The sequence below is a fragment of the Patella vulgata genome, chromosome 2 (genome assembly GCF_932274485.2).
Source record: "Patella vulgata chromosome 2, xgPatVulg1.2, whole genome shotgun sequence".
NCBI classification, from domain to species: domain Eukaryota; kingdom Metazoa; phylum Mollusca; class Gastropoda; family Patellidae; genus Patella; species Patella vulgata.
In genome coordinates, this window is record NC_065880.2 from 50613032 (window position 1) to 50625851 (window position 12820).

The 12820-nt window shown below is 36.2% G+C and overlaps 1 protein-coding gene across 2 annotated transcripts in view; it reads left to right on the forward strand.

Moving 5' to 3' along the window:
* LOC126811976 (alpha-1,6-mannosyl-glycoprotein 2-beta-N-acetylglucosaminyltransferase-like) overlaps nt 1-7480 on the forward strand; it is a 37861-nt gene extending 30381 nt beyond the window's left edge. For both annotated transcript variants that reach the window (XM_050538074.2, XM_050538075.2), the window contains one exon: nt 6100-7480. In XM_050538074.2, the coding sequence (XP_050394031.1) occupies nt 6100-7442 (1343 nt within the window). In that variant the 3' untranslated portion in view covers nt 7443-7480. The remainder of the gene's footprint in view (nt 1-6099) is intronic.
* The last annotated feature ends 5340 nt before the right edge of the window (nt 7481-12820 follow it).

The window sequence follows — 12820 nt, forward strand, 5'->3', positions numbered from 1 at the left end:
GCGGCGCCTCCACGAAGGGCATTACACCGTCATCCAGTACGGGGATGCTGTCTCCCACTTAGTAGGCTTGAAAATGTATATTTTATAGGAAAATGTTTGTAAGTGAATGGAAAATGATTAAAGGGAATGTTTAAATGATAACTTGTACATTCTATGCTAAAATGATAAAAATGTATAATAATGTGTAAAAAATTGGATGTGAAATTGAATAAATTGTTGAATTGAACTGTCTTTCAGTGAACGTTTTAATCCTCTGGTAGACCCTTAATTAATCCTAACTAATCCCCATTGTTGCATCGTTAATTGTTAATTAATCCCTTAACAAAGGAACTGGCATAGTGGCGGTAAATCGTCCATACAGCTCATTAATTAACGAACTGTCGCAAGGAGATATAAGAGGCTGCGACTGGCCCTGTATGGTTCCAACACAGCGGGAAAAGGGGATAATAACACTTGTTTTGCGCCTATGGCGGAAGCCACGGTGGTTTAGTGCGTAACAGTCTTTCAACTTCTAGTCATTTTGAACTCCGATCATTTCGGAATATGTATGTGTTGATAGCTTACTCAATCACCTTAGATGGCATTGCTGCTTTATAATTATTCCTGCCTTCGATGTCTTATTTCTCAGTTATTTTTATTTTTCAGACAAACAAATACTTCTCAAAGGATGGCCAGTATGGAAGTCTATCACTGTCAATATCACTGTCTTTTCAATTGATTATATATAGAATGATCAGTTTTCTTGTTCGCCAACTTTTCCACCATTTCTAAAAGTCATGATTTTAGTTTTGAAATATTTACATATAAGTCCCATTTTTGTGTACAAGTACACAGAGAGTTTAATAAGTTTTTCAGCCCCTCTAGGGTTTCTGAGAACAAAACCTTGTCATCAGCATACATAATCATATTAATCATATAAATATTTAACGTTTGTATATCTACAGTTTGACAACCGTCTGCTAGTAGATGAGACTTGCAATCATGCAAATACATTGAAAATAGGCCAGGGGAGAGAACCTCGCCCTTGAATAAACGATTTTGACACTGAAATATATCTGATACGCCATTTTCGGATTTAACACAGCACTTAACTTTTTCGTATAGAGATCTAACTACCTTAAGAAACTTACCCCCTATTCCTTGTTGTATAAGCTTATGCCATAAGTTGTATCTATTAACAAAATCGAAAGCCTTACTGTAATCCACGAAGCAGCAGTATGGACGTTTTTTTCTGTTTTAGGGTTCGATTAATAAGTGCTTGGAGAACAAAAATTGCATCTACCTACTTACATGTTTTCGGATCCAAACTGACTCGATGGTTTTATGTTATATTTTTTGTTAAATTTTAGTAGTCTATTATTCAGGATAGAAGTAAACAGTTTTCCTAGACACAAGACAATAGATATTCCCCTATAGTTATTTGGATCATTAGCGTCCCCTTTCATGTAGACTTGCACCAAGTTTCCTATAGCCCACGTTGAAGGAAAGCCTCCCGAATTGAGAACATTATTAAACATTTTCCACCAAGCAGGGCCCTTATTCACGAAAACTTAAACTAAGATACAATCGAAATTTTAAGAAATACTGCAATTCGATTGGCTGACCAGTAAAATCAATTTGCATATATCCAATGAAGTTGCAGTATTTCTTAAAATTTCGGTTGTAACTTAGTTTAAGTTTTTGTGAATGAGGGCCCAGGGCATCAGAACGCCTTTAAGATGACGCCTTATTTAGCTTAAGTTTTTGTATACATTCTCCAATTTTACTCTCTGTTATGACAGTGTCTAATACGGTTTCACAAAATTAAATATTTAAAATGTTTATGGAAATCGTCAATCTCTAATGTTGCAGTAACGGATTTGTGTTTTTTGAACAGCTTGTAAAATAGCTTCGGGTTTGTTTTATTAACAAGTTGTACTAAGTTGCCCTGGTGGTTTTTATAATCATGTTTTAACCGTCCTTTCAATTTTTTGTAATATCCCTTTGATCGATTAAGGAGTAATTGTAATTGTTTATTACCAAATACATAGTATATATGTTTTACAAAACAATAGTTCACATTAAAATCCAAGTAAAACGTCTGCAGGGCTGATTTGTAGTCTCTGTATCTTTTCCAACAAGAATCATTGAACCATGGTTTGTCTATTTTTACTCGCTTCTGTTTACCTCTAGTGATTACAATTTGTTTAGTATACTTTAGCATTAGATTAGAAAGTGTTCGCGAGAAACTATCCAAGATCCGTCTTCTAATTTTTCTTTTACTGATATCTGAACCAAGTGTATTAACAGAACATGCGTGTATAAAACTATACATAATTGGGCTATGATCTGAGTATTCATTGAAATCACAACATTATGTAAAATCGTTAATAACATTAAAATACTTATGATTCATTAATAGTTAATCTATTAGCCTGGAGCCTTTACTGCTGTTAAATGTAAAATTTCCATCTATATCGTTATTTATTCTACCACTTAAAATTCTTAAACCTGTATTTTACAGAAGTTAATTAATTTTCGTCCAAATTCATTTATAACCGTAAGATCATTGGTGTAACTGGAATATACTGGTACAAGTCTGTCAATTTATTTGTAACATCAATACTTACTCCATTTTCACTGATAAAATCCTCCAACTTAGCTGTTCCCACTGTAACAAAAAATTTCCGTGAAAAAACGTAAAAAATTCCGGAAACAAAAAATACCAAGAAAATTTTATCCGTATTTGTTTTTCCTGTAATTTACAGAAATTCCCTAAATTAACATAAATTCCATTTTCAAATACAGAAAAAAAATCCTGGTAAATTTTGTTTCCTGACGATGAAGGTGATAAATATTTCATTGAATTAACCATTGACTTTATACGCGTGCGTGAAATAGCTTTATTTAACGTCCGCTTCCACCGAAGTGATACCGCAGATAATCTCTAAACGTAACCCTCTTTTGGCTTATATAAGAATCGAGAGCAAGGTATCACAAACCGCTACTCGTCATTGGTTGGAGGCTTTCAGATGTAAGTTTGCGGTATTATCAATTCGCAGGTATGTATACTCTGCCATAGAGACAAACGGACCTACACTGGCTAACCGGTTGTACTATCCGGATTTAAGCGTGTTTGATTACCAGATATTACAACCTGAACATTTTATAGCTAAATTGCAAGGAACTTCCTTGTCATTCCACCGTTTATTCCGTAAAATAACAGAATTAAGTCCATTATAGAAGGGAATAAAACATTTTATCCCTAAATTTCACGGAAATTTCCTGTTTGATACTGAATATTCCACAGAAATACATAAAACACGTAATTTGAAGAAATAATTCACACTATTAACACAATTTCTCCAAAAAATCCATCTATTAACAGAAAAAAGGTGTTAAATTACGGAATTCGGCCACATAAAAAATGGATATTTTTTACAGTGCTATAGCGTTAAAGTCACCGCAGTCTATAGGATAATACCTGTATCGATATACTTATTAATAATGTCTTTTAGACAGATAAATAAATCAATATCATATTTATTATAAAATATACTATTATATGGTGGAAAATAACACGCACAAATAAAAACTTCCTCTTGCTGGCTACTTATTTCTATGACAATAATAATATCAAAAACATTATCAACAACTGAATCATCAGACACTTCCAAATGCAGACATTGTAATAACCTGTCTCTTTCTATTTTTAAGACAAGAATAAACAAAGGATATAATCAGAATATTATTTTATTATGTCTAATTAAATAAATAGTTTATAATTAGATAATAATTGGCTAAAACTTCGATTTCTTTATATCAGTATACTGTTATAACATTGATATATATTTTTATCCAGAAATGAGTGTATTTATATTTTCTGTAAATATGATAAGTAACATGGCGATCTCTACTTAACGTTTGTAATAATTAATATAAGGTAGTAGAGAATTACAAATAGTATAGAAATCAAGTTAACATTGGAATGAATTCCTCAACATTCAAATTCAGGAAGAGGGGTTTTACATATAGGCTAAGCCAGATCCCTAAGCCAGTTCCCCAATCCCATTCAGATTTTCTCAATAAAAAAAATCATATTATTACAGATAATAAAGTAACCTAATAAATGTTGTCTTAAAATTCGACGTAATTAATTATTTGAAAAAAAAACAACACACACACAAGATTTTATAAATCTACACAAGTTTGTGGTAAGACATTGAGAAGAACACAAACTTGTGTGCAATGTAAAACAAAAGAAGCTTGTGTAGAATAATTTTAACGCAAGTCCTTGTGTTGAGATCCAACACAAGAGTTTTTTCAGTGTATTTGATGGATATTTTGACAATGGTAAGGATTTCACCAAAATATCGCTGTTTTTTTATATATAGATATATCACCCAAATTCATTTAAGTACCTGTGACTTGACTTTATAGAAACAATTAGTTAAAGATACAATATGGTCGCAAGGACCATAGGATTACATAGCACTAATGAATCTGTACAGTTTTTTTTATATAGTTTAGTACATTATTCTACACAATTCTATAGGAAACTACACTTGCAGAAAACTCATCTACCGATCCAATACAAAACTACAGTAATTTGTTTTAAATCTAAAGTCATGTGAAAAAACGTACAGAATGATTTCGTTTTCTATATAGTTTTCTATAGAATCCAAAAAAATTATATAGGAATCTATACTTTTTCTATAGGACTTTTAGGGGGATCACGTGGCTAAGTGGGTAAGACGCTGGCTCGCTAGTCTGGAGGTCGGGTGTTTGATCCCTGCATTGGCCGAGAAAGTCCATCCAGATTTTCCGGCGTGGTTCCCCCTTGTCAGTGATACAGGTCGGAGGACCTGACAAGGATAGCCGTCTAGTCGTTCGGATGGGACGAAAAACCGAGGTCCCGCGTACATATTGGCGTGCACGTAAAAGATCCCTTGACAGTTGAAATTCGATATAAGAGTAGGCCGTAGTGCCGCTGTCCGGGCAAAATTTCTCGTGTAACGGCGAATGTCGAACGCCAAAAAAAAATAAAATAAAAGAGATAATACGCTTGATGATCGGGATTCCATTATTTCCCGCGTATTTTTTTTTTTATTATTCTGCTGTAAAATTAGAACTACTGGGAAATTCACAACGAAACATGACAAATTATACGCGGAATCAGGCTTCACCTCATAAGAAACTAGGCGATACAGACACAAATTACTTGTGTTTTACAAAATGATCAATAAGCTCGTTCCCCAATATTTAAGTATACATGTACCCACAAAAACCCGCAATATTAATCCGTATCGTACTATACAATGTAATTGTACTCATTATAGTAATTCGTTCTTGCCTTCTGTGATCAGATATTGGAATAACTTATCAGATCACATTAAGGCCTCACCGATACTTCAAAGCTTCAAAAGTAAATTATCATCCTCAGACCCGATAGTACCACTTCTTTTCTACTATGGTAGCAGGAAAGAACAAATTATTCACTGCCAACTGCGCTGTTCTAAAAGTAATCTTAATTTTCACAAATTCTTAAAGCATGTATCAAATAATAGATGCGGCCATAACATTGAAGATAGTTACCACAACTATAAAAACTCTCCCATCCGATAAACAAGATATTCACATCTTACTATATGGTGTCTCGAATTCAGATAAATCAACTAGCGAAATTTAATAATTAATAATGATCAACTCAAATAACTGCACCCTGTCGAATATTTAATGAATTACATGAATAAAAGACATGTCTTTAAATGACATTTAATATATACGGCTTCTCGTCTTTGCAACACATGGCATTTCTTCATTTCGTTGTGAATTTCCCGGTAGTTCTAATATTACAGCAGAATAAAAATAATACGCGGGAAATAATGGAATTCGCCGTTTTAGGAGAATCACAGACACCGCTGTTAAAATATACAAAGGGGGTCACACAAAGCGAGAAAATATGCACATACAAAAGATAAAATCATATAAAATCAAATGATACAGAACTTTTATTTTTGACCTACAACAAAGGGGTGGTGTCATTTTAATACGACATCATTCGTAATACCCAACATAAATCTTGCATGTAAGGTTGAAATTTGCCTTTTATCTTTTCAGAAATGATTCCAAGAATAGATGAGCATAAATTTTATAAACTACTATGTAACATGGTGAGGTTTTCGACTCGACGCTTTCTTATTTCCCTGGCGACATTATGGGCTATTTTCACGGTTGGATTCTTTTATAAACAGTTATCAATCAATGCCAATAATCCTTTTATATCAAAAGATACGTGGAGTGGTCTTTTACCCAGAAATATAAAATGGAGCAGCGTAAAATATGATTTAAATGACACAGAACATTTACATAAAATCTTTGGGGAAGTTAACAAGCTTCAGTACATAAGAAATCAACAGTATACACTGGATTTGTCAGATTCGGGCATTGTGATTTTAGTGCAAGTTCATGACCGAGAAAAAGAACTGAAAATATTAGTTGATTCTTTGAGAAATGTCAAGGACATTGAAAATACTTTGGTTATTTTCAGCCATGATCTGTTTTTACCAAATATTAATGACGTCATTGAAGACATCGAATTTTGTTCTGTCATGCAGATTTTCTTTCCCCATGCTCTACAAATTAAGAAAAATCAATTCCCAGCAGATTCAATGAGCGACTGTCCTCGTGATATTGGACCAGAAACGGCAAAAATAGTGGGGTGCAGCAACGCAGATCACCCAGACCTTTACGGCCATTACAGAGAAGCAAAGTTTTCACAAATGAAGCACCACTGGACTTGGAAAATCAACTATGTTTTTAATGATATTCGCCTGTTAAAACACTTCAAAGGGTTAGTGCTTAGAATTGACAATGATTATTATTTGGGTCCTGACATACTGCGTGTAATGCGCATGATGAATCAACATAAAATAATCCATGGCTTAGACATAAATAAAATGCTGATAATGGGTGATTATGAAGAATTTAAGAATGAATATCGGCATGATAGTGACATGTTCACGTCCGGTTATTGGTACACGGGAATAGGAAGGGGTATGGGTTTTAATAGAGACTTGTGGCAAAAAATATCTAATTGTAAAAACATATTCTGTACTTTTGATGATTATAACTGGGATTGGAGTCTACAAAAACTGATAGACACTTGTTTTAATGGACTACTAGTTTTAAAACCAATCATAAGTCGTATATTTCACGTTGGTAAATGCCACGGATTTCACCGAGAAAATATTTGCTCTATGGATGAAGTTTTGTTGAATATAAAGAACTTCTTAAATATAAATCAGCAATATATGTATCCGCAAGAAATGGTTTATCTTGTCAAGAAAACGCCTGTGCGAAAAGTGAGCGATCAAGTTGGAAACGGAGGCTGGGCTGATCCAAGAGATCACAATTTATGTCTGTCATTTTTTAAAAATAGATTTTCAGACAGCAATGTTTAATAATGTTCCAAAGTGCTATATAAAGCGTTTCCGATATTTTCACTTTTCAAACCAACATTATTTGATATGTTTTTGGATAACCCCACGATTAATTCTCCTTCCAAATTTCAGAAAAATCAATGCAGTCAAATCATATTTTTAAAAATAAGTAACGAAGCCAAGGGTAAATATGCGCAGGACCAACTCGACACAAACTAGGTCATTTCGGGACTAACACATGGTTCAGTTTTATTTCAATAATTCGCTTGCGCGTAGGGGTCTTTAGCAGTGGGAGGAAACCGGAGGATCCGGAGAAAACCCACGAGGTTGGACAGGCGACCCTACTCCTTGTCACGTCAACCGGGAAATCGAAACCCCGCCAGTTGACTCAATGACAGACCGTATGATACAGCGCGCGCGTGCTAACCATTCGGCCATCCAACTCCCCCAACCTGTTAAGAATTGCACGAGTGACTGTATGATATGTGGTCTATAATGTAATAGCCCAGGAGCTATAATGACAAAATAATATGGTCATTAATGTTACAAAAGGTTTGACCCCCCCCTCCCAATTTGTAGTAGGTGTCCATACGATTAAAAATCAATTGGTCAGATCGGGCACTGCTGGACCATATAGCCAAAGCAGAACCTTAAAGTACCCCTCATGGGGCCAAAAAATGTTAAACAACTATAAAAACTCTCTCACCCGATAAACAAGCTATTCGCATCTTACTATATGGTGACTTTGAGTTCAGACCAATCAACTAATGAAAATATTTTATGTGCTGTTCATGATTTTATTAAATTATCCAAGCGCTTTGAAATTTAATACTTAATAATTATCAACTCAAATAACTGCACCCTGTCGAATAGTTTCATTGTGGATGTTACACAGTCTTATTGAAGTCCTTTGTAAAATGGATCTCCGCCCCGCCCCGCCCCGCCCACCAACGTCGGTTACACGTTATAATAGCCGCCCACGATTTTGAGATAACGAATTAAAACTCAGCAGTCGAGTATCGACCCCTTCTTGGTCCTGATGCTAGCTAAAACTTGATTATATTCTTTCTGTAATATAAGTATTTTAATACTCGATATATACTAAACAGCAAAAAAAAACGTCAGTACGATTTCAAAATCAGAAAGACACTTTAATCAAATCATTTTAGAAAACCACTTACAAAATAGATAAAAGCAATTCTTTGTGAACAGTATGTTGACACATTAGTGATTAATTTATCACAATTCCGAGACATTACGAGAAGGTTTAGAGACTGTACTATACATCAGTATCTGGGAGTTTGATCGATGTAGCGCACTGCTGTGGTGCCAAGTCCTCTCTCTGGACCATGATTATGGAACACCACAGAACCCACTCTCTTGTTCAGGCCGATTCCACCCAAACCATTATGCTTGGACCTCCCCATTAGTCTCGTTCCATGGCACATTGGTCAGAATAGCACTGGCCTCGTCGACGCCATATTCTGGTCCTGTCATCTGCAGTTGATACGCAATACCGACTCTCATCTGTGAACAGATCAGTTCTCCCATTGCCTGTGTCGCCAGTTCTGGTGTTGTTGGACAAACTGTAGACGTTCACGTCGATGGCGAGGGGTGTTGTAATATGAGCAGTTCCCACTGTGCTGTCTCGGATGCCTGTGTGAAGGGATTCTGCACCTGCTGTCGCACAACATGGCGGTCTTGTCGCCTCATGGTAACCCTTGGTCTACCAGTTCGGGGGCGATCATCCGCCGTGTTGGTGGCCCGAAAGCGTTGCTGAAATCTGCAGATGGTCCGAACATTGACTTGAAAGTGACTGGTAGCGGCTCGGGCAGTGTGGCGAGCGTCGAGTCTTCCAAGCGCCTGGTTCCTCTGAGCTTTCGTGAGGCGTGGCATGCTGCTGACGTTGTAATGTGAATGATTCAACTATGGGGGGTGCATTTTATAGGGCTGGTCGCGGTGAACAGCACGCGCAGCATGAGTTACATGAAAATCATGGAGAAAACATTACCATCTCAGAGGTCAGGTTGCGTTTTGGGGAACATTTCCTGTGTTCAATTCTGTATTTGGGGAGGAGCCTTATTGCTCAGGTAAAGATGGAGATGTGGTCACAAATATACAATAAAAACAAATTTTGACAAGTTTTATGCAATGCGTCTATTCAGAGTAAAATACAAACCTGACGTTTCTTTTGCTGCTTACTATATATTGGTAATTATAATATATAATTTATGTATCTTGCTTTTGGTAAGCCGATTTATATAAGCCTTTGGCTTGTTTCGGTATCCTGTGAATAAAATATTGTTTTAAAAAAATAAAACAAAAAGGTTATAAGTTGCATGGTTGAAGCTGTCTAGAGGAAAGGTATCCATAGCTGGAATAAATATCCCACAAATCTAACTAAAATTTCCGGGGCTTTCCCCAAGTCAGACCACACCCAATATCTCCTCACGGGGCTAATAATATGGTCATCAGTTACATGACCGGAACCTAAAGTGCACATAAGGTCACAAAACGAAATTTTCTGTATTTATAGCCAGTGGTCACTATATACACTTTACGGCCACCTCACAACATTCTGATTAAAATGATTCGACATATCAGCGTTTTAGTATCGGACACCCGAAAACGTTTTTCAATTTTTCAATTACAGTCTTAATCCGGCTGATTGGCCGGTGACATCTCAGGGACCACGCATACAATATACACTATTAAGGTCTTATCACCGTCCATACACACCACCAGTCGACTAGTGTGTATTGACGGTTCAATTAACATGCTTACTGACCTAATCATTACCCGTTTATGATTACCTACGTGTAAGCTACTAATCACTACAATTCAAAGCATTTTTAAGAGCTAACCTTTCTTGTCTTGAATTGTAATAGGGCCTAGATTACATACTTGTGACTAGAATATGTTAGAGTGAATTTTAAAATGACACATTATCTTAGTGTTGTTGAGAGTAGTGGCATTTCCAGCAAAAAAAGGTAAATAATGTGTCGTGGATTCTCTTCCGTCCAAATTTAAGTAAAGACATTACCGATCATGAACATACCCTATGTTGCAACCAACATAAATCACCAACGAACTATATTACACTCAGCTATTAATTTAGAATGGAAAGAATTCCAAGTCGATTACATTGCCGATGTCAGATTAAATGAGAAGGGTATAACGGTGAGAGGAGGCGGTAGGACCGATACACCTGGCCACAACGCTTAGTTTGTATTTGATGTACAATTATTCCAGGTATAACTTAATTCGTATTTATCACGTTGCAAAGTCGGAAAAAGACTATTACAAGGTTTGTGTGAACCTATATCTTTGATCTGGCCGACAAACAAAAGATAATTACCTATTCAGCGTTCTTAATCCCGCCAGCCCTCCTAATTATTATTGTTTCTTCCAGGTTTGAAAACAAAATTGATGGCACTTTGAAAAGAAAATCACTGTGGCAGCATCAATCTCTGGATTCCATGTATAACAAACCATCTCTGTTGGTGTGCTGCGACCAGAGATGAAGACGATTCGACGCAGTTGCTTTGTCAATCACATCCAGAAGAGCCACCACGAAACCATTTCGTTTCGTAAAAGCCGACAATTAATTATCACATCCAGAAGTACCACCACGAAACCATTTCGTTTCGTAAAGTTGACAATTAATTATCTCTTGACTTCATAGATGTTCGTAACGCTGTCGATAACAATTTTACACCCATCTTGTTGTCTTCATAGAACGAGAATTATTGTACAGGTTTACTGTTGACTTACCCCAAATTATTCTGATCAAAGGGACACATGGAATATGGCTACAGCGACTGTCTTTATTATGGTATTATAAAACAAATTCTAAATTGGATCTTAAATTACAAAACAAATCATTCCGTAGTCAATTGTTTTATTTAATTAGAGGATTAAGGAATCAACCAGGCGTTAATGAATACACACCCCGGCTGTAATTAAGGAATAAACATTCCGAATATGCATTCGGTCATTGTGACGTCACTGGCGTCTGCGAGGATTAAGAGTGTTTTCGATAATTGGCCAAATCTTTTTTCACAGTAGGTCTATATTTGCGACTTTGGGTTCAGATGGCTGATTTAATTTTAATCAGATTGGTGTGAACTGGACGTAAAGTGCATAGAGTAACCACTGGCTAAAAGTATAGAAATTGCGTCTGGTGACCTTATGTGCACTTTATGGAAAATATAATTTACAAAAGTCTAACCGGACGTTTTGGGGGCTTTCTCCAAGTCAAATCGCTCTAAAGTCTGCCCGACCACGCCCTAAAATGGGGCTAATAATATGGTCTTCAATTACATGGCTGTAACAAAGATATGTGCATAGCTCTGTCAGGGGTAACCCACCACTAGAAATGTCTGTTAGAGTGTTTTTGTAACACCTGAAGATGTACGGTATACTGCTGTACGATTTTCATGTGGTACACATTTGAGCTAATCTAGCCTAGTTGGGGTGCATGGCATTTTGGGCGTGGAATACCACACCCACCACCGACAGACTTACATTCTAATGATACCAGATATACATGCATTGATAACATAGGAAAAAATTGGTACACTTTTCAGCTAGGTTGGCCCCCTGGGCTCTTGGTCTATCAAGTGCCTGGGACCAACTCTACACTTTCTGAACTGTCAATAAAAGCTCTGGAATGATTTCAGTTTCAAAAAATAAACAGTAAGCAAAACATCGGAAATAAGTGGTGGGGGGCACAGTATATCATGTCCCCTCCACTAAAAATATTGGTGGGGACGCGTCCCGGTCGGGTGTCCCCACCGGGATCTGCGCCCATGCCTGTTTTCCACATTCAAAACATTGATATTGTTATTATTGGCTGCATGAGAAATTTCGGCAGTACATCGAACATCAAGAATAAGTTTAAGAGCTGAATTTTGCTGGTGTTGAAGTAAGTCTCAAAAATGTTTATCAGAGCTGTCCCAGGTGAACAGTAATCAAAATAGGGTTGTATAGACCGAAATTTAATAGATAGAAGTTGCTTTAATTTGCGAAATTGAAATAATCTTTGGTTAATGATTTATGAAACATATTTTACATGTTCATTCCACTGAAGATGGTTATCCATGATGACGCCTAGTAGTTCGAAGTTTGAGACATTTTCTATAATAGAATTATTAATAATTATTGACAAGTTAGGCTGAATATGTTTTCAATTACTATATCGATCTTTTTGATTGTCCGAATTTTGATTTTTTCAGCAAAGTAGCCGTTTCATCTAAATAAAACGAATTGCGCATAAAATTTAATGCCAAGGTAGAATAATGCAATTGATCTAATCAAGTCAGGCGGTTACGGGGTTCCATACATTCGCGTATTCGCGTCCTTGTTGAACGAGGCTATGTCTGTTTCCGTTCACCAAC